Source organism: Rhinoderma darwinii, chromosome 9, assembly GCF_050947455.1.
Source record: "Rhinoderma darwinii isolate aRhiDar2 chromosome 9, aRhiDar2.hap1, whole genome shotgun sequence".
NCBI classification, from domain to species: Eukaryota; Metazoa; Chordata; class Amphibia; order Anura; family Rhinodermatidae; genus Rhinoderma; species Rhinoderma darwinii.
Genome location: NC_134695.1, coordinates 60551733 through 60579708, shown reverse-complemented (window position 1 = coordinate 60579708; position 27976 = coordinate 60551733). Strand labels below are relative to the sequence as shown.

General features: G+C 44.0%; 1 protein-coding gene across 32 annotated transcripts in view; it reads left to right on the top strand.

The window, feature by feature from the left end:
- MADD (MAP kinase activating death domain) overlaps window positions 1-27976 on the top strand; it is a 97473-nt gene that overhangs the window by 23122 nt on the left and 46375 nt on the right. For 20 of the 32 annotated variants that reach the window (XM_075837830.1, XM_075837839.1, XM_075837831.1 and 17 more), the window contains exons 4-9: window positions 21490-21793; window positions 22315-22446; window positions 22639-22752; window positions 22866-22946; window positions 25195-25251; window positions 26372-26544. In XM_075837830.1, coding sequence (XP_075693945.1) covers window positions 21490-21793; window positions 22315-22446; window positions 22639-22752; window positions 22866-22946; window positions 25195-25251; window positions 26372-26544 — 861 coding nt within the window. The remainder of the gene's footprint in view (window positions 1-21489; window positions 21794-22314; window positions 22447-22638; window positions 22753-22865; window positions 22947-25194; window positions 25252-26371; window positions 26545-27976) is intronic. The other 12 variants (XM_075837855.1, XM_075837854.1, XM_075837851.1 and 9 more) reach the window with 1 other exon arrangement.

The window sequence follows — 27976 nt, the reverse complement described above, 5'->3', positions numbered from 1 at the left end:
CTCGCCACAAATCATAGAGCTGGTGCTCTCTAATTAGTTGCCTAAAACGTGTAGAAAGTCCTGTAAGGGTGGGCGTCGGAGTAGCGTGTGTAAGAGAGACCCTATCCATGGACGTGGAGAACGGGACATTAAAATCTCCTCCCACCAGCCATGCCCCCCTAGGAAGCTTCTGGAGTTTAGAAAGGAGTCTACGTAGGAATGGAATCTGTGCGGTATTAGGAGAGTAAACGTTACATAAAACAATGGGCTGTCCAAGCAAAGTCCCCTCTATTATAACATATCTGCCTTTCGGATCTAGATGTGAGGTGTGAACTTGTATGGGGCAGGAAGCTGCTATCAAAATGGCCACCCCCTCCCTTTTGCGACCTGACGAGGCAGAGTACACAGCAGGATACGCCCCTCGGGCAAATTGGAAAGTTCCGGATGAATCTAAGTGTGTTTCCTGCAGAAAAGCAACTTCCGCTCCAAGCGATTTCAACTCCCTGAGAAGCAAGCGTCTCTTCACATTGGAGTTGAGACCCTTGACATTAAGTGTGACAAATTTAACCATGGTCAAAGATGTATGAAAGAGCAAAGAATGATGTGGAAAGTGCGGATGTATACAGCTCACAGTTATGTCGGGGCCAGTCCCATGTCGGTTTCAAAGCAAGCAGCGTTCTACGGCGTCCTTCTACCTTGGAGGTTCTTGGAGGATTCACTGTCGTCTCAAGTGTTATTTCGGATGAAAGTAGGAGGGGAGGGAAAGACACTGGGGTAAAGACGTACCAGGGAGACAATACACATATCTGCAGTGAGAACAAAGAGAAATGCATGAGATCAATGAATTTCAAACACACTCAGAAAATACTACCAGGGAGAATACTATACCCTGGGGCGGGTGATATTAAAGCAAAAGAAAACTGGTAATACAATATTACCCTTTGCAACTCTCTCTAAAAACAGAGGGAGAACTGCAAAACAAATTACCCCTATCAAAAAAGGAGGTCGGGTCTCAACAGTCGAGGAACCTAGTACAAAAGTACGTATAAATACGTACAGGCCGAGAAAAAACAAAAAGGGGGTGAAAGAGCCAAGTGTATCCCGGGCAATCGCGCCCTGCCACAATTTACGTTAACGAATTAAAGAGAAGCAACATAAAATCAGAAATATAATCCTAAATGCATTTTTAGCCTAGGATAGTGCAACTGGCGAAGGGAGCAGCTGGTATGGGTGACCAGGCTCCTTCACATATATTACGGAGGTGCCGTGTATCTGCGCAGCGTCCATCAATTCAAATCAGGTCTTGGTGAACTTCGGTTAGACTGTCGTCTTGGAGAGGTCCTCCGCTTATTTCGGACCGACTGCCAGACTGGAGGTGGAGACGAAGGCGGCAAAGGAGTCTCCCAATTCTGCATCTTGGGCGTTGGTATACCAAGGGAGTCACAGAAATGAGGCAAATCCCCTGGGTACCTCAGGGTTGCAGAAACACCATCTCTTCGGGCTGTAAGGGAGAACGGAAACCCCCATCGATAAATAATATTGTGGTCCCGTAGGGCTGCGAGAAGCGGACGAAGCAGACGTCTTTTCTGTAACGTAATCCAGGAGAGATCCGGGAATAACTGAATCGGCACACCGGCATACTCCAGGTCTTTACGCTGACGGGCTTTAAGCATAATGTCCTCCTTAGTGCGGAAATCCTGGACACAGCAGATGATATCTCTGGGCTGAGATGTAATGGATTTTGGTTTCAGTGCTCTATGCGCTCTGTCAAGCGGTATCCGATTAGACGGGGGTGCACCCAAAAGGTCGTTAAAGATAGTCTCTAACACGATGGGAAGATCTTCAGACCCCGAGGGCTCCGGTATGCCCCTTATCCTTATATTATGACGGCGACCTCTGTTATCCAAATCCTCTAGATGCAGTTGCATATCTCTAATGGACGCCAGCTGGGAGGACACTGAAGACTGTATCACAGAGACATGGCGCCTAGTGGCATCGTGGTCATCTTCTAGAGCCTCCACCCTCGTAGCAATCTGCTGTATATGCTGCGACACCCCCGCCAATTCTGAACGAAAAGCTGCCTTCACTTCTTGTATCATACTCTTAAAGTCCTCTTTAGTGGGCAACTGTGAGAAACATTCCCTCCACATAGGGGGCACATCTGAAGGAAGTGAGGCTGAATCCTCCAGGTCAGAATCTGAGGCATATACAGGGGCCTGGGCATAGGGGGTCAAAGATGGTGTATCCCCCAGATCGTCTCTCCTCCCCGGCTGCTGGATCGTGGGCCGTTGAGGTTTAGGTGCAGGCCAAATCTGTAGGGCCATTTGTGCTGAGGGCTGTGACATTGGTGGTTCAAGCAGGTGTACTGGGGCCTCTAACTGAGCTGATGCTCCTCGTGGCCTGGCCTCCATTGCTCCTGGGATAGGGGACCCCCTTCCCTGCTGTTCACAGGACGAGGTGGAGGACAGCTTAGGGGAGCTGGGAGGGTGAACTTTAGCCATCCGGCTATTCAGCTTACCCTGTACGTGGGGCACTGTCTCCTCTCCCTGCTCGGACATCTCCCCTTCCTTCTGACACGAGGCTGTCCAAGATGGCTGCGGCTGAGGGAGCGGCGTGGCTTGCCGCCGAAGAAAGTAGCCGTCGATCGTTGGTGGAGCGGCGGCGACCTGGTGCTGTGCTGCAGGGGTGAGTCTAGACCCTTGGGGTCTTTTTTTCCCCATATGAGGCACCTTTCCCCGCTGTAGGCTGCTGGATCTGCGTGGCAGGGCGCGGAGCTCTCAGTTTATGCGACCGGCGCCATCGACTGCTGGCCACGCCCATGTGATACATTGTATGGGAGATCGGAGCAGTAGTTGTGTGACTTTTCACTTTTTCCAGTTCTGGAGCTTGAGATCAGCAGATTAGTCATTTAGCTGGAGAAACGTGACCTGTTAAAGGCTGTTTTATGTGCTGCTTCACGGTTGGATGAGATCGCAACGTGGGAATTAGTTTAGGCGTCTGTATAATTAATTTAGGATGGGAGCTTACACTTTAGAGTTGAGCAATAAGATCCAACGTGTTCTAGTCCTAGATGGTAACAATGTAGTGAGTGTTTACACGCAGCGATTTTGATATAGGGTGTGAATGACTTATTGGATGCCAGTCTACAGTCCTGACCCCTTAACACCATGAAATGTCTGATGTCGGGTTACTCTAAAGTGAATGTCAACTTTTTTTTTTTTTTTTTTTCCTGAACTGGTTTGAATTTCTGTGCAGATAAATTTTTTAATATAGTATTAAAGCAGTTGTAGCTCCGTTTTTATGATAGAGCTACAAATCCCCTGCAAATACCTAGATTTAAAAGAGAACACGCTGTATACCTGCAGCCACCACTAGAGGGAGCTAGAGAGCTTACCGCATACTGTTTTTATACAGTGCTCAATAATAACCCAGTCTGCAGTTAGGTCCCTCTAGTGGTGGCTGCAGGCATCCCGTATGTTTTATTTTAATTATAAGTCTGTGCATGGGATTTGGAGCTCAGTAACTGAAAAATGGAGCTTTAACCGTTAGGCCTCGTGCACACGACCATAAGGATTTTCACTACCCACAAATACGGATGCACATCCGCAATTGCGGAAGCGCCCACAGACTTCTATATCAGAGTTTGTGCTGCAATTGCCGACAAGAATAGGAGATGTTCTATATTATACGGATCATTTTTACAGAACGGACTCCCATCCGTAAAAATAGCCCATAGAAATGAAAGGGTTAGGGATGTCACGATACCAAAATTTGGACTTCGATACCGATACTTCGTTTGGTATTGTGATTTCGATACCAAAACGATACTTTGCCAACAGTAAAAAAAAAAAGTTCTTCCGTTTTCTGATGTGAGGCGCGAGGTGTGATGATGAATTTTTAATGTGCCTCACATTAATCGTAATTAACCCCATCATGTTTCTAAGTCATAATGGGTTAATGTGTAAGGTACATGATGGGGTTAATTACTATTAATGTGAGGAACATGGAGGTTAAATTCATCATCGCACCTCGTGCCCCACAATAAGTGATAGAAAGGCGTTTTTTATTTTATTTTTTTACAGCTCCATCATAAATGATGCAAAAAAAAAATGTTGTGCAGGTTATTACAGCCGCGCCAATACCCAATATGTGTATATTTTTTGTATTGAGACTTATTTTAATGTTTATTGCAAAAAACGTGTATGTGTATTTTTTTAAAATTTAACATTACTTTGTTTTTAAACTTTAATGTACTGGCATATATCTATATACTGATAGTACACAGGCATATATCTATATCCCAGTACATTAGCCTGTGTACTGATAGTACACAGGCAGTTGTTAGGACATACCTAGGTATGCCCTAACAGGAAATATGGTAGGACAGCCCTGGGGTCCTTCAATGGACCCTGGACTGTCTGCCCATATATGGTATGTCCCTCAATCGCGTCACAGGGATTCCTGTGATGCGATCCAGGGGCTTCCCCCCCCCCCTTCTCATTTTCCCCTGAATGCTGCAGTCCGCTTTGATCGCAGCATTCACGAGAATAGCGGTGGAGATGAGAGGTTTCTCTGATCTCCGCGGTTATAGAGCGGGGCTGCGGCTGTGTAATACAACCATTGGCCCGCTCCTGACGGGAAGTGCGCGCGCGGTCAGCGTGAGGTGATGCGGCTGGCCGGGACTAATGCGCGGCGGTTCAGGCACTGAAGACAGAACATGGGGGTCATCCTGACCCCGCGCACTTGTTATCAGGACTCAGGAGCGCGGCAATGACTGTATTACACAACTGCAGCCCCGCTCTCATACAGTCATGTGTTACTATACTGAGCTGTGCGGCCGCACAGCTCCGTATCGAAATACATGAAATAACGGTATCGAACCGTTTGGGGATGCACAGTATCGAAGTTTCGATGCATCGTGCATCCCTAGAATGGGTCTTTTAATTACGGATGAAAATATGGTAGTGTGCATGGGGCCTAACACAGGAACAACAGGACCGCGATTCTGGACTGTGCTGTAATAATATTACCTTCCGTTATGTAATACCTTATTATCTCCCATCCTCCCTCCCCTGGAGTCATAGACTGTCTGTCTGATAGTAGCCGGCTTCTTCATCAATCGTGTATGAGTGTGAGCCTGCGTGTTACGTTATTGTGGAAACTATTCGCACCTGGTGATAAGAAAGTTCAGCCGTAGGGTGTATAACGGGAACAGATGTGTATACAGCACTGTGGAGCATATAGGACATGGGAGCATACGCCGTAGGGCGACCTCTCGACTGAACGTTGGGGGGAACATATAGCGACTCCTACAGGAAATAATGGGATGTAACGCAGAGTAAGGGTAAGTTCTCAAATTCTTAGGGCCTGCTGCGAGTAAGCTTCACGCATGGGGAATTATCAAAACTGATGCCAAGGAAAAGTGGAGCAGTTGTCCATAGCAACCAAAGCGCTTCCAGCTTTTATTAAAAAAGCGAAAATTAGAGCTCGAAACTGATTGGTTGCTCTACATGTCCTTTGGCATCAGTTTTGAGAGAGCCCCCCCCTGCACCCCAGTATGTCACTTAGTTGGAATCCACATTTAAGCCCCTCTAGGGTCAGGGACTGGTGTGATTGATACTTTCTATGTACGTTGCAGCGGAATATGTTCGTGCCATATGAACAAATAAACTGATAACAGTAAGAAGGATTCTTGTGTCTATTATATTACATAGTAAAGCAGTATAAATAGTGTTGCTTGACTTTGTTATTGCTCTATTCACTGTAGATATAATTACGCTGCGCTGTACGGTATTACTCATGTCGTGGATATTTTTTCTTTTTATAGCGATTTACAATTTTTTTTTCTTTTGGTTTACTTCCTTTCTGTGGATTTCTCAGAGGCATCACATGCATAGGGGCATGGGTTTATGTGGTTGGCTTTATAAAACAAAAGGACGGGGAAAGAGAAGCTGTTTATAAACATCTGACTTTCCTTCTATTTATAATAATCTGCTTTATGCACGGCAGAGCGGGGATTCCATGGATTTTCTTAGTAAATGTCAATTCTTGAACAGCATTTTTTTTCTATTCGGTACAAAATGACGTGGTAATTAATTTTTTGTATCTTTTATAGTGGTCGGAGCTCCATTTTCTGATTGAGCTCCAAGCCTCCAGAGTAAAATGATAAAATTGTGGCTGATTCAGTCACCACTAGGGGGAGCGTTTTGTATACTATTTTGTTATGGACTTCATTTTATGAACCGTATGCAGGAACCTCCCTCTAATGGTGACTACAGATAGACAGAATTTAATGATGTGGCCCCTGGGGAGGTTCCGCTCCTGGCATTTTGAAAAACAGCCGATTTTAGTAGGGGGAAGCCGGGGCCAGCCTGGCATTTCTCCTGCAACGGCTGCTGCAGGGGAAAAGTAGTATTACATGGTGGCCAGTCAGATGAATGTCTGTACTTGTAATACAATGATGGCTTGAGTTTGCCAGAATGGTAGCTGCTTTGTGCAGCGTGGCTATCCGTTCTGGCTCATAGAGGAGGGTCCTGAGCAGGGGGACCCCCTCTAAGATCTCTATACCCTAATAGGGCGTATGGACAGGGATGCCCTATGCAGGGGAGTGAGAACTCTGTATAAAAAAAAAAACGTATCTCCGACTACCATTAGGATTATCTATCGATCTATCTCGTTTGTGTCATGACAGACATTTGACATATCCACAGGATATGCCATAAGTGTCTGATAGATGCGGGTCCCTGCTCTCCCTAACAGGGGTCTGCTGAGCCCCTCCCCTCTGGTAATAGATGGGACCCGCCTCTATCGGACATTTATGGCATATCTTGACACAACCCAACACTTGATTGTGAGGTAGCTGTTCTACTGTACACCACCGCTACAAATGATGACGGCGTTGTGTAGTGCCGAGCTGTGTAAGAAATGGAAGCAATGAGCACTGTGGCCCCTTTAAAAACAGCTTATCAGTGGGGGTGTCTAAAGTCGGAACCCCACAAATATTAATTGCCTAGCCCATCTATTTTATTTCAACGGAAAACCCCTTTAAAATCAAACATGCCCTCCCCACCCCTGAACGTCTACTGTTGGGGGACAGTTGGTGGAGAAGGGTTACATGAGTATTATATCGCCAGCCGATCCAACCAAAATCTGTGGGTTCAGACGACTTATCTAATGGACTCGTGATTGATCATTGTTGCTGTGGTTGGTTTTTTAGGCTTTGGAGGACTTTTAATGATGATAATAAATCAAGAAATTGTCCCGACGGGTAATCAAGGAGGTTCATAACCATCGTATAAACCACATTTACTCCAAGGACGCGTCACTTATTACAGTGGCAAATATCCCTGCAAACCCCCCACCAATATTACTAGTATACTCGCTATGGCTTTCAATTCTACTCGTCAATAAGGTAGACATCGTGCTGCTGGAAGGACTTCTTATCCGTGTCATCATTGGTTTATGTACGATACGCACTTCTAAAATAAAGCGTGATGATAATGATTCATAGTTGACACTTCCTTTATATTTTTATATGCATTTAATCTTTGAGTCCTTCATCCTAATGAAATAATGAGCACAAGACCAGACGGTGACGGCAAGAAAGCTTCGTCCTGACACTCTCGAAAATGGATTATATTCTTTGGCAAAATTCTCCTTTTATTAGAAGAAGATCTCAGGTTCTCCGTAAAATCTCTCGAATATAAGACCTTGTGCTGCTATGAATAAATCGCCGGTCATCCTCGTTCTGAGAAAGGCGAGGGTATGCTACAAGGCCACATGGAGGAGGATGATTAATCCCCAGATGTAGGCAATTATCATGACCAATAGTCAAACATGACTAAGCTCTGACTAAAAAGTGCGAGAGGTTTTGTTTTGAGGATCAGTTGTATATTTCGGAGTCCTCATGCACACGGCAAAGCCTATATAGCCAATATGGCTCCGCATTCACCCTAGAGGCGATCCTTTAAATAATCCGGCCTGTGATGGAAACTGTCACATTTAGTTTTTATGTCTGCAATCGGAGGTACATTATGGCTCCATAGATTTTTTATTTTTTTTACAGGGGCCGTGTTATGATCCATACATACCATGGTGTGCATGAGACTGCCAAATGCTTGTAACACCATAGAAATATATAGATCTAGAAATTTATGGATTAAAAAATAATTTTTAGCTGTGATCTGTTGAGGTCCAAAGTGATGAAAAGGTTGATTTTGTTGCCGATAATCCTTCTTAGATCGGATCAGTGAGCTGAACACGTTACAAACTCTAAGTTTTAGACAATAATACCTCCGTACAAGGGTGGGCAAATACTGTAGACTTCAGTCAGACCACGGACGGAGCCAACTTTGACATTTTTTGTGGTTCAGGCATAGGAACTTTTAGGCCAGGATCACACACAGCGTTATGACGCAGTTTCAGTGATGTTTTTGCCTCCGGTTTTTGGAGCCAAATACTGGGGTGGATACAAAAGAAAAGGAGATACATCCATTGTTTCTTACTACCATTCCTCCGTTTTTGGATCCACTTCTGGCTTTGGACCAAAAAACTGACTCAAAACCTGCACCAAAATTGTGTGTAATCCTGGACTTCTAGTTTCGGAAGATTGGTTACCTGGCTCCTTGGATTGGTCTCCTCCTGCTTCAGTATATGGTCAAGCTCCGCAACTGAATAAGCCTTTGGGAACCGGTCGGAGAGGGTTGATGGGTACTGTGAAAAAAGGGTGAAGGGCATGTGGGGCCACCAGCTGCCTCTGTCTTGGGTGGTTCTGGGTAGGTTTTTGGGTTTTAGAAGTCTGTTTTGTTGCCATGATAAATAATCTATGTGGACAATGTCCTATTAAAGTAAACCTTTCTTACATATAGGATGGTTATAGGCTGATCATTTGTCATTCTCCATTCGCCCCAGATTATCTGTAGACCTCATCCATGATTTAGTTATTTCTTTTTCCAAGTGGCAAAAAAATCCAAGTTTTTCCGTGTGCGTGCGTGTTTGTTTTTAAGAGCGTTTGTAAAGGTTAACTGCAACCAAATGAATCAAAAAATACCCACTGCTCCAAAACCTGTGGACCTAGGAACATTCAACGGACAGGGAACCTCGTACTGTGGGAGGGCACATGCTTGTGGGAAAAACCTTACCTATGAGGCTCGGACTTCGTGCCAGTACTTTACGGAGGTGGCATTATACAACCGCAGAGCTGTTCTACTGTAATCTTGAGCCTTTAGAGTTTGCCTGGCCATATCATTAGATCTGTCGGGTGAACCTGCCGATTTTCTGTGGGACTGGCCAACTATCTAATGTGTATGGTGGTGTACTGGCATGTTTGAATTTTAACATGTCCGATCCTTTTGTTTGATCGTAGATAAGCCGCTGCCAGAGGAGTCCGGCACTAGCTTTCTCCTTATTTAAAACACGTGCATGCTCGGTCTAGCCAAGCTTGCATGTGTATGGGGGAGTCGGGAGGAATAGCTGTCGGCAGAATGATCGTTCGGCCGACCGCTTATCTAAAGTGTACGGTCACCTTTTAGGCTGGGTTCCCACAGTGCAGATTTTCTGCAGATTTCTCATAAATTTTGTAAGCCAAAACCAGAATTGGATCCAGGAAAGCGGACCTATAAGACCTTTCTTTGTATAGTTCTTCTGTTTATGTTCCGTTCCTGGCTTAAAAAAAAAACCATTCAAAATCTGCAGCAAATCCCCATTGTGGGTACCCAGTCTTAAACTGTTACCCAGAGCTTCTAAGAGGCGGAGTGTCACCTTCCTTAAACGGGTTGTCTGGTTTAGAAAAATCTTCCGACATTACGGACCCATTTCCTTCTATTGTCCACGGACACCTTCCGGTTTATTTACGGGAAGGTGTCCGGGCCGTAGAAGTGTCCTATCTTTTGCATTTTTCGGGCCGTGCTCCTATACTTTGTACTTTGTATGGGAGTACTGGCAGAGCATGTGGGCGGATGTCCACGGCCGGCCGTGCCCGCAGTCGTGGCCCGTGATCACGGGGACCACTGTGTGCTTGGGGCCTAAGGCATGTTAAGGTCAAAGTAGGGAATGTCTCAGTTGAGACCTCCAGAGCAGCTACAAAGGAAATTTCTCCCTGAAGGACCCGGTACATCAATGTATGGATAGCCAATTGGTTTCAATGAAAACTGTGTTTTGCTTCATTTCCCCTGTGGTGGCGCTACAGAGAAATTAAACACTTTCCCCCGCAGATTGCAGCATATTCTGGGGTGCAAAAAAAGGAACAACTCCCTTAACATACCGGCTAATATGGGCCTTGAAAACGAGCGCCGATTTAATGAGACCTCTCGTTGATCGGTGCTAGTTTCTCCTTTTCACAAGGAGTGATGATTGGTTATGTATGGGGACAAATGATTGTTACTACGATCGCTCGTCCCCTTGCATTGCCATCATATTGGCAGCACATCTCCCTGTTTACGCAATAAGAAGCGCTACCAACAAAAATAATATTTATTGCTACATAAACTGTGATCAGCCGATGAACGAGCATTTACCCGATCTTTGGCCCGTGTAAAAGGGCTTTTAGTTTTGGACAGGTTTGCAGCTTTAGGATGTAAACAACAATGTTTTGTTTTAATCGATTGATGGCAAACGGAGATCTTGTAAATTTTGAGAAATTGAAGCATAAGAATTGTATGTTATGGGGCGTGGCCAGGCACTGATGTGAGCGGTCGCACGGAACTTCGGCTCTGACCAGAGACCCCTATTATTTATCCTGCGGAGGAATTACTGTTGCCACCATTTCTTATAACTTGCGGAGAAAGGGTAAGAGACCCCTGAGGAGCAAAATGGGTCCGTCAAAAGCGGCAGGAGCCGCGGAGAAGTTGAAAGAGTTTGCCCGAGGTGCGGTCCAAGATGGCGCCCGCGGCGAGGCCTCACAGCATGGAGCAGAGGGGCCGGCAAAAGTTCCTGGAGGGCAGTCAGAGTTACGCCCTGCGGCTGAGGTAACAGCACAGCCTGGCCTGACATTGCAGCAAGTATCGGAGACGCTGCTGGCGGCGATATTAGAGACCAAGACCTCGGTCACGACAAAAATAGAGGAGGTTAAGGTGGATGTGGGTCTCCTGAGGCAGGATTTGCACAACTTGAGGGACCGAGTCGAGCATGCTGAAACCAGGCTGTCTGACCTGGAGGACCGTACAGCTAATATACCCCGCACTCTTCGAGACCTCTCTGGAAAGGTGGATTTATGGCGCCAGAAAGCGGATGATTTGGAGAACAGGCTGAGGAGGAACAACCTTCGCATTATAGGCCTACCAGAACGAGCAGAAGGACCCCGTCCGGACGAGTTTACAGAGAAATGGCTGAAAGATATGTTTCCAGATACCGTGTTTTCGCAGGCTTTTGCAGTGGAAAGAGCGCACAGGGTGCCGGCGAGGCCGCCACCCCCTGGAGCGAACCCTCGACCATTCCTGGCGAGATTGTTAAATTGTAAGGATCGGGATCTGGTCCTGCAGGCAGCCAGACGCAAGGGGGCCATTAAAGTGGACAACGTCACGGTGTCGATTTTCCCCGATTTCTCTCCGGAATTACAGCGGCAACGTGCATCGTTTGTGATGATTAAACGAAAGCTGCGAGACCGACAAATTCCATATTCTATGGCTTATCCGGCCCGCTTGAGAGTCGTCGATGGAGATCGAGCAGTATTTTTTGCCAACCCGGAGGAGGCGGATGAATGGTTGCTGAGGAATATGAGGTCGCCTAGAAGATGAAGGTTTTCTTGGGGACTGGCATGGTGAATATGTATCCTGAACGGACTTTTGTTGTCCTGCATGTGGGGATAGGTTATACTTGGGAGAGATATTGTTTAAAGTTTCCTATCATAATGCTTTATCTTCCTGTATTATGCCTAGTAGGGGGATCGGAGTTCAGAATGGTTCCAGATCATATATTATTCCTGTTAAGATACGTGATTGGAGTAGGTTACCGAAGTGTTAATAGGGGATTCTGACTAACGGGCGGTTGTTCCTCTTATTCTGTGGCACAGTAAAGCACATTACAGGGGGGAACTGGTTGGAGTACGCAGCCTGATTTGTGATTCCACTGTGTATATTCCTTATCGGTGGAAGCTACCCCCTGCATATATAGTATATAGCTATTGAGCTCATGTTGAGCTTCTGATGGCTAACTGGGTTTTTATGTGGTTCATGTTTTTGATCTCTGTTTTACACTGTCAGAAAACGAGTACCTTACATTTTGAGAGCGTATCAGGGAATGGCACTACCTAGGGGGAGGGGGGAGAGGGAAGGGCTGTTATCAGTACATAGAGAGTGTTCTAAGTATGGCGTCACTTAAGTTCTTGTCCTGGAATGTGAGGGGCATGGGGACTCCAAGGAAGCGGAATATGATTTTTTCTGTGCTTAAAAATGTGAACCCACATATAATCTGTCTTCAGGAGACGCATCTGACAGCAGACACAGTACAGCTTTTATGTAAGCCCTGGATTCAGTGGAGTAGACACTCTGTTAGAACTTCTGCCTCTAGAGGGGTATCTCTATTAATTCATAGAACCCTTAGGTGGGAAGTGATGCATACCAGAATTGATCCTGAGGGGAGATACGTATTTGTGCACGCCAACATTAACTCCACATCTTATGTCATAATGGGGATATATAACCCACCGCCAGGGTCTCTGGCACTACTTAGGGAGGCGGTTTCTTTTGCTTCCGCATATCAAGAAGCCAGAGTGATCCTCCTAGGAGACCTGAACCTTATAATGGATCAGGCTATTGATCGGTTCCTGTGTAGTGGAGAGGGGGACGTACGACAAGGGGTCTCCCCATTAGCCTCATTAATGGAGGAGATAGGCTGGGTAGATCTGTGGAGAGTTAGTCATATGGGACTTCGCGAATTCACTTGTCACACACCACAATTTGATGCATTGTCTCGTATAGATTATATTTTTGGCACGCCCTCGGTATATAACTCTATGGTGAGCATTGAACATCTTCCCAGAGCAATTTCTGATCACAGTCCGATTCTTCTGCAAATGTCATTACCGGAGGTTGGTAGGAGGGGGGCCCTTAAAATTCATCCGTTTTGGCTCCAATTAATCAAATCGAACGATAGAATCCCAGATCAGCTAGATGTCTTTCTCGAAGCACATAGGCAGGAGCAGAATGGGTTATTACGATGGAATACGCTGAAAGCGTATTTGAGAGGCTGCCTGAAATCATCAATATCTTTTGTTAAGCGCTCCTCGGCCCAAAGGGAAAGGGATTTGGCGGGAAAATGTGGAGAATTGGAGGCCGCGTTTGTGGGTGATCCCTCCCCACAAAACAGGGAGGCTTGGCTCTCGGTGGGGAGAGATTATCTTCTTTTACTACAGGAGAAGGCGGAACGTAGAATCTTCTTCACTGGCCAATCCTTTTTTGAATTGGGTAACCAATCCGGCAAACTCTTGGCTCATGTGGTGAGACAGAATACCTTGTCTCCTCCAGTGTTGAACATTCGAAACGCTCAGAATGTTTTGGTTCATACCTCCCAGGAGATAGTGGCTCAATTTGCAGACTTCTATAGGGACTTATATACGTCTAGGGCTGGGCACTCAATAGAAGACTTGGAGAAATATTTGGATGACATGCAGTTTCCACAGTTGTCAGAGGAGGGTTGTGAGTTACTGGAGTCCCCCTTCACAGTAGAGGAGATTTCTGAGTGTATATTGGATATGACTAAAGGGAAGGCCTCGGGCCCGGATGGGATTCCTCTGGAAGTATATGTTCAATATATTGAGGTTATGTCAGCCCAACTTCTTTCTCTATTTGAGGCGTGCTTATTGGCGGGGGACCTGGCGGATTCTATGAAAGAAGCTACCATAGTAGTTATTCTGAAACCAGGCAAGAACCCAGAGGATTGTGGGTCTTACCGTCCCATATCACTGCTTAACATGGACTATAAGATACTGACTAAATTATTGGCCAATAGACTAGCGCGGGCCATCAATGATGTCATACACTCTGATCAGACCGGTTTTATACCAGGGAAATCCACTTCGGATAGTATTCGCAGAGCTCAGGTGGTTACTCAGATGGGGTGGTGGGAGCAGCAGGATTGGGCGTTGGCTTCCTTGGATGCTGCCAAGGCATTTGACTCTGTTGAGTGGACATACCTCTGTGAGGTCCTCAGGAAATTTGGGTTTGGAACCAACTTTATCAAATGGATTACGACCATATATAAAGAGCCTCGGGCCTCGGTAGTGGTTAATGGGATTTTGTCCCCATCCTTTTTGCTTCATAGGGGTACGAGACAGGGGTGCCCATTGTCCCCATTATTGTTCGTACTTGCCATAGAGCCCCTGGCTATAGGGATTCGAAAAGATAGGGCCCTTCAGGGAATCCGTATCGGACCACGGGAAGACCGCATAGGATTGTATGCTGACGATATGCTGCTGTTCCTGGCCAACCCGAATGCCTCACTACCCTGGGCTATGAGATTGATGGAGGTGTTTAGCAGTTTTTCGGGCCTGCATGTTAACTGGAGTAAGTCCTTTCTCATGCCTCTCCATTCTAACAATTGTGGGTGGGGCTCACATTTTCAGGGTCTACAAGTGGTGAGCAAAGAAGAAGGTGGGATCCAGCGCTGGGTACAATTAAAATGGATTCTCTGTTCCAAGTTTAATGGAATGAAATTAAAAGGAAGTCCAGTTGCATAGGGTCCTGGGTGTGTGAAAAAGTGGTGGTGCGTGTCCTCGGGGCCTACGCGTTTCGGACTACAGCCAAGTTTAAGGACGCAGCAGACGTCCGAAACGCGTAGGCCCCGAGGACACGCACCACCACTTTTTCACACACCCAGGACCCTATGCAACTGGACTTCCTTTTAATTTCATTCCATTAAACTTGGAACAGAGAATCCATTTTAATTGTACCCAGCGCTGGATCCCACCTTCTTCTTTGCTTGCTAGCCTGCCGTTGTACCGACACGAGGATCCGAGCGCAACCCACTATCCACACCACACTGGAGTGTGTAAGGTGAGCTGGAGGTTTCCTCCCCAGTTTCTATTTGTCTACAAGTGGTGCATAGTTTTAAATATCTGGGAGTTTGGATATCTAGGGATAGTTCACACTCATACGATATTAATGTGTACCCTCTACTTTCTTATTTGAAAGATAAATTTGCAGTCTGGAAGTCACTCCCCTGATCAGTGGCAGGTAGAATTAACCTAATTAAAATGGTAGTGCTGCCTAAACTGCTATATGTCTTGGAGCACGCGGACACAATGGTTCCTAAAAAGTTCTTTAATTTGGTCAACTCTTTATTTACTCCATTTATCTGGGGAAAGAATAGACACAAGCTCAGAATAGACACTCTGCAGAGGCCCAAACAGAGGGGGGGAGCGGCCCTACCAGATGTGTTTTTATACTACTTGGCAGGTCAACTTAGATATATTAGGCTGTGGATGTTGGATGATCCATTGCCCAATGCCGAACATAATTTAGCACATTTTCTCAGAGTATCTAACTTATGGCCCGTTCTAGAACCACATGATTTTAGCCCTAAGCATACGTTACCGTTGATTAAACTGGCGAAGCAGGTATGGGCTCATGCAAAATCACTGTTGAAATTTAAAGATACGGTAGCAGAGTTGCCGTTGTGGTCCAACCATGGATTACCTCACTTTTTGGGATTTCAGGATCATGCATTCTGGGAGGGTTTAGAGGTGACACAAATGAAGCATTTGAGTACTGGAGATGGACACGCGTTATCAGCCAGGGAGATACAAGATACATTCCAGGTGCCAGAGAGGGATACATTTAGATGTGTACAGCTGCATCACGCTCTTAGGGCCCAATTCAGACACGCTCAGACTTTGATCTCTTCCCTACCCCTTATAGGGGTGCTTCGAACACCAGGCCCGCGGGGCCTGATATCAGTAGTTTACACGTTCCTGCTGTCTCAAAGGTTAGCACATGCGGGATGTGCGGTGGAACTCAGATGGAAGGGGCTGATTCCGAACCTGACTGAGGGGGATTGGCTTGATGCAATGTCTTCACACCTCGCGGTTTCACCAGCGGCTAATAATAAAATGACGCAGCTTTACATCATCCATAGATATTATATAACTCCTACCAGGCTATTGCATATGGGCAGATCTTCCTCGGCTAGCTGTAAAAGGTGCCAGCATGATCGGGCAGACTTTGACCATATGGTATGGCTCTGTCCGGTAATATCTAAATTCTGGAGAGAGGTCACAGACTTTCTCTCATCAGTAACAGGTAAACGAGTCCCCTGTGAGCCTGGACTATGTTTGTTGGGTCTGCTCCCACCAAATTCCTGGTCACACTATGAAGGTATATTTTTACGGGAGACCCTGTTCATGGCCAGAAAGGCTATTGCACTTCGTTGGATGGGAGATCTTTTCCCAACGGTTCCACAATGGAAATCACTGCTCAACTCAGTAATACCCTACGCTAATTTAGTATACAAACATAGGGGATGTCCGTATAAATTTCTGGAAGTGTGGGGTAGTTGGTGCTCATCGCCTCTTGCATCATTTAATGTAGGTGACCTCAGGTCTTCCCTAAACAGCCTTGGGGTTTAAGTGCGTAAGTAGGGACGGGGTAGCGGGCCCCAACTGGGGGGGGGGAAGGTTCAATAGTAGTTTGGACGTGATCAGTCCTGGATGGTACAAGTATTTATAACAGAGTGGTATATATTTGCATTGCTTTTGTTCCTATAAATGTATTGGTTATTCTCAATAACAGACCGGAAAAGGTTGTACCATTTCTTTTTCTCATTGTGTAACAGAGATCGATGTTGTTTGTATAGTTATGTTACATTGGAATAATGGGTTTCTTGCATGTCACCCAAAATGTTATGTTTATCATACCTTGTGCACTGTGTACTTTCAATAAAATGAGTTTAAAAAAAAGAATTGTATGTTATAGCTATTGATACAATTACTTGAGCAGTAGTTTTTACTTAACCCCTTCAGGACTGAGCCTGTTTTGGCCTTCAGGACGAAGCCGATTTTTCAAATCTGACATGTGTCACTTTATGTGGTAATAACTCCGGAATGCTTTTACCTATCCAAGCGATTCTGAGATTGTTTTCTCGTGACATATTGTACTTTATGTTAGTGAAAAAATTTGGTTGATAAATTCAATATTTATTCGTGAAGAACACCAAGATTTGGAGAAAATTTGCAAAAATTAGCATTTTTCTCAATTTAAATGTATCTGCTTGTAAAACAGATAGTAATACCACACAAAATAGCTACTTGTTAACATCACCCATATGTCTACTTTATGTTGGCATCGTTTTTTGAACATTCTTTTATTTTTCTAGGACGTTACAAGACTTAGAACTTTAGCAGCGATTTCTCATATTTTCAAGAAAATTTCAAAAGGCGATTTTTACAAGGACCAATTCAGTTCTGAAGTGGCTTTGAGGGCCTTATATATTAGAAAGTCCCCATAAATCACCCCATTTTGAAAACTGCACCCCTCAAAGTATTCAAAACAGCATTCAGAAAGTGTATTAACCCTTTAGGCGTTTCACAGGAATTAAAGCAAAGTAGTGGTGAAAGTTACAAATTTCTTTTTTTTTTTTACAAAATTCATTTGTAATACATTTTTTTCTATACCACAGAAGGTTTTACCCGAGAAATGTAACTAATTATTTATTGCCCAGATTCTGCAGTTTTTAGAAATACCCCACATGTGGCCCTAGTGCAGTCATGGACTGAAACACCGGCCTCAGAAGCAAAGGAGCACCTAGTGGATTTTGGGGCCTCCTTTTTTTTAGCATATATTTTAGGTACCATGTCAGGTTTGAAGAGGTCTTGTGGGGCCAAAACAATAGACGCCCAAAAGTGACCTCATTTTGGAAACTACACCCCTCAGGGAATTTATCTAGGGGTATAATTAGCATTTTGAACCCACAGTTTTTTTGCTAAATTTATTTGAATTAGTTTGTGAAGATGAAAATCTACTTTTTTTCTGAAAAAACGTAGAAATTTTTAATTTTTTCAAGGAATAAAAGAGAAAAAACACCCCAACATATGTAAAGCAATTTCTCCTGATTATAGCAATACCCCATATGTGGTAATAAACTGCTGTTTGGACCCACAGCAAGACTCAGAAGGGAAGGAGCACCATTTGGATTTTGAAATTCTGATTTTGCTGGAACAGTTTTCAGTGCCGTGTCGCATTTGAATTGCCCTGGAAGGAACAAAATAGTGGAAACCCATGGAAAGTGGCCCCATTTTGGAAACTACACTCATCAAGGAATTTTTCTAGGGGTAAAGTTAGCATTTTGACCCCACGGTTGTTTTGCTGAATTCATTGGAATTATTCTGTAAAGGTAAAAATCAACTTTTTTTTCTGAAAAAAGGTAGCCATTTTTAATTTTTACAAGGAATAAAGGATAAAAAGCACCCCAACATTTGTAAAACAATTTATCCCGATTACGGAAATATGCCATATATGGTAATAAACTGCTGTTTGGACCCACAGCAAGGCTTAGAAGGGAAGGAGCGCTATTTGGCTTTTGGAGCTCAAATTTTGCTGAAATGGTTTTTGGGTGCCATGTCGCATTTGCAAAGCCCCTGAGAGGCCAAAACAGTGGAAACCCCCCAAAAGTGGAAATTACACCACTTAAAGAATCTATCTAGGGATATAGTGGGCATTTAGACCCCACAAGTCTATTGCAGGATTTATTAGAATTAGGCCATGAAAATGAATATCCACATTTCTTCCACTAAAATGTTGCATTTTTTTCAATTTCACAAAGGATAAAGGGGGTAAAAGCACCCCAACATTTGTAAAGCAATTTCTCCCGAGTACGGCAATACCCCACGTGTGGTCACAAATGGGTTTTCATTAGAAAGTAATTAACCCATTCTGGACTGATCCATTTTTTTTTCTTTTCCTTTTTAGTTTTTTCCTCCCCGCGTTCCAAGAGCCACAACTTTTTTATTTTTCAGTCAATAGAGCGGTATGAGGGCTTATTTATTGAGGGACGAGTGGTCGTTTTTATTGGTACCATTTTTTGGTACATACAACTTTTTGAGCACTTTTTATTACATTTTTAGGTAGAGCGAAGGTGACCAAAAAAACAGCGATTTTGCCGTTTTAAATTTATTTTTCACGTGAGACGCTCCATACATCACCCCCCACACTAAGACATGCTATGTTGTGGTGCGCGAAGGGGTTAATGCGCAGCGCATGGTGCGGAGTGAAAATTACAATTTTCCACTCATATGCCATTTTAGTGCACTATATGCTATGCCCAGTTTGTGCCACTGAAGACAAATACCTCATAAAATATTAACCGGGTTCTCCCGGGTATGACGATGCCATATCTGTGGACGTAAACTGGTGTTTGGGCACGCTGCAGGGCTCAGAAGGGAGGGAGCGTCATTTGGCTTTTGGGGTGCAGATGTAGCTTGGTAGTTGTTCTGTTTGGGGTTTTACTGGTGTTTCAGTTTATAATGTGGGGGCATATGTTATCTGTGCGGGGTACATCAGGGTACTTGTTATCTGTGCGGGGTACATCAGGGCATAATAAGAGGGTATAATAATACAGTAAATAAATAATAATCCGCAGATATGTGGCCGGTGTCACACTGATAAATGGCGCCCGATCTTATCCGCTTTTGGACACTGCACATTTTGCATCGCCATATTCTGGGAGCCAGAATTTTTTTATTTTTTCTCCACTGGAGCTGTGTGAGGGTTTATTTGTTGCGGGACAATCTGTAGTTTTCATTGGTACCATTTTAGGTACCATTTTAGGTACCAGAAATTTTTTTGATCACGTTTTATTCCATTTTTTGGCAAGCAAGGTGACCAAAAACCATCAATTCTGACAATGTTTTTTATTCGTTTTTTTATGGCCTTCACCCTGGGCTATAAATTACCATTATACTTTATTCTGCGGGTCGATACGATTACAGCGATACCAGATGTATATAATTTTTTTTATGTTTTGCAGCGTTTGTGCAATAAAATCACTTATTTATAAAATAAATTATTTTTTGTGTCACCATATTCTGAGAGCCGTAACGTTTTTATTTTTCAGTCAAAAAAGCGGTGTAAGGGCTTGTTTTTTGCGGGACGGGATGTAGTTTGTATTGGTACCATTTTGGCGTACGTGCGACTTTTTGATCACTTTTTATTGTATATTTTGGGAGGGTTGGTAACCAAAAAATTGTGATTCGGGCAATGTTTTTCGTTTTATTTTTTTCGCGGTGTTCACCGTGCGGGAAAAATAATATTACAGTTTTATAGTTGGGGTCGTTACGAACGCGGCAATACCAAATATGTGTACTTTTTTTAACATGTTAATTTTTTTCCTATACTAAAAGACTTATTATAGGAAAAAAAGCATTCTTTGTTTATGTCACTTCTAACTTTTATTTTTACACTTTTTAAAAACATTTTTATTATCTTTTTTTTACTTTTTTCACTTGTCCCACTAGGGGACACTTAGACTTGCAGCTCTGATCGCTGCTGGAATACATTACACTACACACGTAGTGTGATGTACTCTAACTGTCATTGTGACGTGACTGTCACACTGACAGGAAGCAGAGGAGGAACGGCCGGAGGCTGATCCTCCGAGGCTTCCATACATGGCAACCCGGAGGTCATTGTCTGGCCTCTGGTTGCCATGATAAGGATCGCCAGCCCCCGCAAATACATGTGGGGGGCTGCCGATCCGCTGTAAACCTCTTCAATGTGGTGATCGCAATCGACCACCGCATCGAAGGGGTTAATTGCCGATTTCAGCGGCGACAGGCCGCTGATCGGCAACAGGGAGAGCAGGGCTGACACCCTGCACAGTTAACCGCCGCTGCGGTGTAGCGCCGCGCGGCGGTTAACTGTTAAAGCGTGGGCGTAACTGTACGCCCAGGTGCGCGAAGTTACTGCTCACCTGGACGTACAGTTACGCCAAGGTGCGGGAAGGGGTTAAAGGGTTTGTCCAGTTTAAAAAAAACAAACATTTTTATATACCTTATTAGGGAATATTGAGTTGGGGGGGGGGGGGGTGTTTGCTCTGTTCAGGATCCTCATCTCTTGGCCAGAATTGAGAGTGGTTGCAAAGAGCGTCTCTCTCTCTGGAGGACCTGTCCTGTCCTGCATTACACAGACAACACATTGATATGAATGGGTGCTGTGTAATGCTTGATTTTCGCTGTGGCGGCGCTGCAGGGAATTTGACCACTTGCTTCCAGGTTTTCCCACAGATCAGATGATTTCTAGGGGACAACCTATGATCCGCTTATTGCCAAGGGACCATCTTAACAAGTATGGATTGTCCACAGCGGTGGACCCATTCAAATGGGATCTCCAGTTTGGAGGTAACTTCGATCTTCTACAAGGCAATGGCGTTACCTGCAACTCTCTACTCTACCTGGCAACTGACGAAATGACATTGTGGGAATTTGTGGTCTTGTGTTGCCCCTTTGCTGATTTGATCTATTGGTCACCCAGTTATCATTTTCTCTGTGGAAAGTAGATTAATTGGATCAACATTTGTGTTTTTTAGAGACACCATATGGAGGATCTTCACCGGCTCTTTGCAGTTAGAAGAAAAGTCGAACGTCCTCCTGCATGACTTACGGGAAATAGAAGCTTGGATTTATCGCTTGCTGCGGTCTCCCACGCCAGTGCCCGGCCAGAAGAGAGTTGATGTGGAAGTCCTGCCCTTAGAGCTGCAACCATCCTTGACATTTGCCCTTCCAGACCCTTCTCGTTTCTCATTGGTGGATTTCCCCCTTCACTTGCCTCTGGAGCTTCTGGGAGTAGAAGCCTGTTTGCAAGTCTTATCCTGTATTTTGCTGGAACATAAGGTATTGAAAAAGCTCTTCATACACGCTACCTGCCGTGTGTATATAATCTATTATATTACTTACATCATGGCTGGATGAATCCCTGGAGACAAGAAGTTAAAGTACTTGCATGAGCCTTTTTTTAAAAAAAAAATTATATGGGAACAGCGCCACTCTTGTCCGTGGGCTGCAACTGGTATTACAGCTTAGCCACATTTATTTTAATAGGGCTGAGTTGCAACACTAGACTACTCGAGAACAAGAGTGGCGCTTTTATCTAAGAAAAAAATTAGACTATTAATGTGGCCAGATATTAGTTAACAGTAATGTAATGCTCACATACTAATCATGACATGATATTGCTCTCCTTGCCGAGTCGTTGCGATCATTCACTATAGCAGAAAGGAGTCACATGACACACACTTCCTTGTATTCCATGTAGTGGGTAATTTGGCGCGCATATTATTGCCCCCTGGTTGGCGATTCTGTTGGTCATCCAGTAGATGTATAATCTTTCAATTCTGATATCTCCTCCTCTTCAGGTGGTGCTGCAATCCCGGGACTACAATGCATTGTCGATGTCTGTCATGGCGTTTGTATCAATGATCTATCCACTAGAATATATGTTTCCTGTGATCCCTCTGCTGCCTACATGTATGGCCTCGGCAGAACAGGTAAGAATGTCACTTCTCCCGCTATCCCTGTATACACTTCCTAGGTTCTCGCTATCTGAACCACACTACATTTATCTTGGCTCCTGGCAGAAGAGAAGTTCCTAATCAAAGACTCCTGTTGCTTTTCTACTTCTGCTGCTTGTTTTTGTTCATGTTGAATAAAGGAAATATTACAATGTTTTTATGTTTTAGCTGCTCTTGGCGCCTACCCCATACATCATAGGAGTTCCTGCCAGCTTCTTCCTCTACAAGTCTGATTTCAGGATGCCAGACGATGTTTGGCTGGTAGACCTGGACACCAATAAGGTAAGTTTACCTCCTCAGTTCTCAAGTACTAGTGCATTATTTTAAAAAAAAAAAAACTTTTTTTTTTTTTTTTTTTTTTAAAGCTTCATTCAGCATTTGTTTTCATTGAACAGGTCGTGGTTCCCACTAATGCAGAGCTGCTACCTGTTCTCCCGGAACCAGAAGCTTCAGAACTCAAGAAGCACCTGAAACAGGTGACAGAGGAAGTGCCGATGCTGTATCCTAGAGTTTACTAGGGGTTTTTTTTATCCCATTTCCATTTCTTACCTATATATTGTTTTCTTACTTCAGTTGTAGCTTTACAATGGTTTCCCATTCTGTTTTTACAGGTCTGCTTTCTTTTTGTTACTCTTTTTTTATTCTTCCTCCTTCTTTCTTCTTCCTCCTCCTTTCTCCTCCTCCTTCTTCCTCCTTCTTCCTCCTTCTTTCTTCTTCATCTTCCTCCTTTCTTCTTCATCCTCCTCCTTCTTTCTTCTTCATCCTCCTCCTTCTTTCTTCTTCATCCTCCTCCTTCCTCCTTCTTTCTTCCTCCTCTAGCACCGGCCTCTAGTGCCTGTGATTGCAGTTCCTATCCCATTAGTGAATGGGACTGAGCTGCAATCCCAGGCATAGCCGCTCCAGTTGTGTACAGGGCTGTGCCTGGTTAACACTGAGAAGGCCACAGCGACTAACACTGCGTCCCCTTCAGTCAGCAGGTAGGTGGAGGTGCCGGGAGTCGGACCTCCACCGATCTGATCTTGATGACCTATCCTGAGGATAGGCCATCATTAAAAAATGTCCGGACAAGCCCCTTAAAGTTGAAATAACCAGGTGTGACGGCCTTTAGTATTTCACTCCCACCTGTGTCATACTCTTTAGGATCCAGGTAGCTGTATGGTGTGGTCCCCACACTTTAGAAGTGCATTAGCTGTCTCCGGCACCTGCTGTCTCACTGAGGGTACACCATGTTCATCACAGATTTTAGGTGTCTGGTGGGTTTGTTTTTTTAATTCTAACAACGGTTTTTGTTCTTCAGAGCCATTATTCAACACCTTGACTCTTTAGAGCCCCTGTTTTGTTAGCCACTGTCCACCATGTTCCCTTCATGTTGTACACAGGCACATGGAGAGCTAAAGCAGATCTACGGTGTGAGCACTACATCAAACAGCTCCCCATATCTCTGCTTCCTGGACCCCTGGGATTAATTTGGGATGAACTTCAATTGACCTAAATTTTTTAAGTAGAATTTCATTTGGAAAAGATATTCTGCAGGGTCGGTGGTAGTTGGTCTTATTTAGGTCCATGATCGAGGACTCCCGGTGCTTGGTAATGCTTCCAAACCTCTTAGTAACTTAGAAACTCCCCGACACCGATCTTATTCGGCAAAGCCATGATTTCGATGGTATTATGTTGCGCTTGCAATTTCCTATCTAAATTAAAGGCCTGTCCTAATTATTCTTATTTTTTTTTCCATTATATATTTTTTTCTTTTGATTTATTTAATTTCCTATTACCTCTCTCATCTTCCCCTATTTTTTCTTTGTATATATGCTTTCCCTTCCTTCTCTGATGGTTGTGTTGCCACTTTCCTTCTATCTACCTTTCTTCTTTTCAATTTGGTTAAACTTGTTGATTTTTATGCATTATTAGTCTGTTGACTAGGAATATAGCGAACGCCAAGTTCAGGGAGCTGCTGCATGCACATTAAGCTTGTATTTTTATTTTCCTTTCATCTTATCTTGTATCTTGCAGTTAAAGTGTATCTATATTTGTAATTTTAGTTTTTTTAGTTTTATCTTTTTCTAAATGGGTCAACAACTTTGTGCTGATTCATCACATAATATAACTTTAAAGGGGTTTGCGGTCTATTTTTTATTTTTTTTTTACAAAAATACAGAATTCCAAATCCCCTCCGTACCTTTAAACATCCACAGAGTTAAATTCTACATTTCTGGCTGCTACTAGGATGGATTTATACGTCTCCCATTGAACTTTGTAGTACATCTGTCTTCAGTAAGCACCTCAGCTCCACCTAGTGGTGTCTTCTGCCAGCCAGAATTTTCTCATTTAATTCTATGTGTGAAGGGAAGCAGTGGATTTGGAGCTTTGTATCAGATGACTTGAGTGATTACCACTTTAAAGATGTATTACGAAATTAATCAACGAAGAACTTTGCACCTATTTAGGTTAAAAAGAAATTAAATAAAAGAAATGAACTGATCGGTGCACATTAAGTTCTTTCTTTATGGTGGTTGTTTTTCCTTTTACATTTGTGGTTGCTAAAGTTTATTTTTTCCTCCCTTTGAAAAAATAAAAATATGAACTTCTGTTCTCTGTTTTGCCTTCATTTTCTCATCTGTGCTCGGTGATTCTTAATTTTCTTCCTTCCATCTGTCTCTTTGTGTTCATGTGTTCGTCTTGTCTCTGATTGGCCGCTGGTATTGTCATGTGACGTCCTCTCAGTGTCTGCACAGCATGTCCGTGATCACGCAGCAGCGCCTTCTCGCGTCCGATAACAAGGTTCTTGCAGTTCTTTCTATTTTACAACCTTCCTGTTATGGTTTTATATACAAATTTATGTATGATAACTGCTGCACGTGTTGCATCTTCTCTGCATCATGTGGCTCTTGGTACAGAAAATGGCCATTAGAAGGTGCACATATTTTTTTAGATATATTTGCAGCTTCTGATTTATCTTATTATTTTTTTTTGTAGTTTGTTGTATTTTCACAATCAATGGGCCAATTGAGTAACTCAGACGAGCTGGGTATCCCAAAAGGAGAAACCCTTTTGCAGTGGCTCTGAACTCCGAATAATAAAGGGGGTCCTTAGCTGGAGACCCTTTTCCACTGACCTCCATTTTCCCTAAAGGGATTGTCTAAAGCAAATGAGTTGAATTGATTAGCTGAGTCATGTCTGACAGTTTGGTTGCTAGGGATTCACCGCCTAACAACCAGTTTATGCAATGTTGTTGCTATGCAGCATGTCCCTAGTTACCAGCCCCAGATTACTAAGTCTAGCTCTGCAATGGCCAGAAAAAAGGGCATTGTCTCATGAAGATAACCCCTTTTAAAAAAAGGAGTTGGTGCTGCAATCAGCTGATCGCTGCGAGTCAGGTTTCTCTCACCCCTAGCGATCAGCTGATTTTGCCGGGGGAAGCTGAGGCCAGCCACTCAAATGAACGGCCGTCCATGTAATGCAAGGACGCGCTGGGTCCATCAGAGTGGGAGCTGCACTTACAGTTCTGGTATGCACTCTGATGTGACACATAGAGGGGGTCCTAAGCGGAGGTCCCCCCCCCCACCTAATGGGACAACCCCTTTAAACCATGCCTTTCTAGATTCCCTCGTACTAACCATATATCAAAGACCTCATAGGGCTCGAGTGATCCGTATTTTATGTCACATATTCCCCCCCATTATAAGCAATGAAATAAGGCCGTCTATATTACCTTAGGTAAATGTATTTTATGCAGTTTCTTCCATGCCGCATTTATCTTTATATTTATAAGTGTGTGGGCTGAGTATATATGATCTGTGGGTTTTCTCACGTTACGTTCAAATTGCAATAGAAGAATTAAGTCCTCAATGGAGAGGGAAATAAAATGGGTAAGACGACTGACTGTGTTTCCTTGATGTAGGCTCTGGCCAGTATGAGTCTCAACACACAGCCCATCCTGAACCTGGACAGATTCCATGAGGGGTCAGAGGCAGCTATGCTCCGACCACCCAACGATGCACAGGGTACACCCTCCACGGAATTTAACCCTCTTATATATGGAAACGACGTGGATTCTGTGGATGTGGCAACACGGTAAGAGGCTCTTTGTTGAACTCTTTTTTGAAACATGGGTTGTACAGAGTCCAGTCTTCATTAAATGGAATGAAAACCTGATTAGTTCTCCATATTCTAGTTTACAATTTGATTTTCTATTACACAATGCGTATAATTGGTCCTGTTATCTGTATAATCTGGTTTAGCGGCCCATACATGATGCCGCAGTCTAGTGTGCTGGAGGAAAATCATAATTTGTTTTGTCTTTTGAACAATACAGTTTCAGTCATTTAAGGCCCTTTTACACCGGCTGATAAACGGCCGGTGCAGCGAGCGCCGATCAACGAGACATCGGCGATCGGTTGCTACTGTCACACGGAGCTATGGATGGGGACGAGCGGTCGTTACTCCAATCGCTCGTCCCCATACATTATTATCCTGTCGGCAGCGCGTCGTCTTGTTTACACCGGGGGATGCGCTGCCGACAACGATAATCTTTTACTTTTTTTAAACGATACGACCAGCAGATGATCGAGCGTTTACTCGTTCATCTGCTGATAGTTCCCCAGTTTACACCGGGCAATTATATGAACGCTCGTCTGCCCGATAATCGTCGTGTGTAAAACCCCCTTAAGTGTTCATTTGTATATTGTATTCTCAGAAGAGACCTTGGCTCTGTATAATGTTGTATACTTATATGGGGTCTGTGGAAAGCTTTTGATGTCTGAAGTGCGGTCATTATTGTTTTTTCATCCAGAATTTGTGGCTAAAGTTAAATCAGAAAAGACTGAATAATATATTAAAACACTAGAGACTAAAAGAGACGCTACTATCAATATTCCATTCAGCCATTTCGGAGTTGTTTTTGTCTCCTACGTGGCTAACCGATGCTGGGTAACAACCATTTGTAGAGGTTACAGGCGCCCAACGTTTCACAGACACTTAAAGGCTGTGGACACCTTTGACATGGGGGAAAAAAGATTTTTATATGTTAGCGGTTACCTAGAGTTAATAAAGCAAAAACATTCTACTCCTAGTTTCAGGCTTTTGTCCTGTGGACGTGTCCATTCCACTAATACATCCTGGATGTGAGTTGTCTGTGTTCACGATGTTGCTGCCTTCACTAGCTCTCGTGTATGAGCACAGCTCCATCCCTGTACTGCTTTCCTCTTTTCTACATTTCATGGTGGGATCTCTGCTCCCTTGTCCTCATACACTGATGCTGAGGAGTGTATGATCCCCCACCATCCCCCTGAAGTGTGCCTGTATTCTCTCTACACTGTTAGCCTGTGTGATTTTCCCCCACCCTCCCCCTGTGCTTTCTTCCCTATATATTGACCACCTGTGTAATATCTCCTCCCATCCACACTCTAATCTCCTGTATATAACCTCCTTTTTATTTTTTTATTTAGTGAATACATGTATTTTCCATAAAAATGACTATTCTGGAACATATTTTCCTATAACTGCA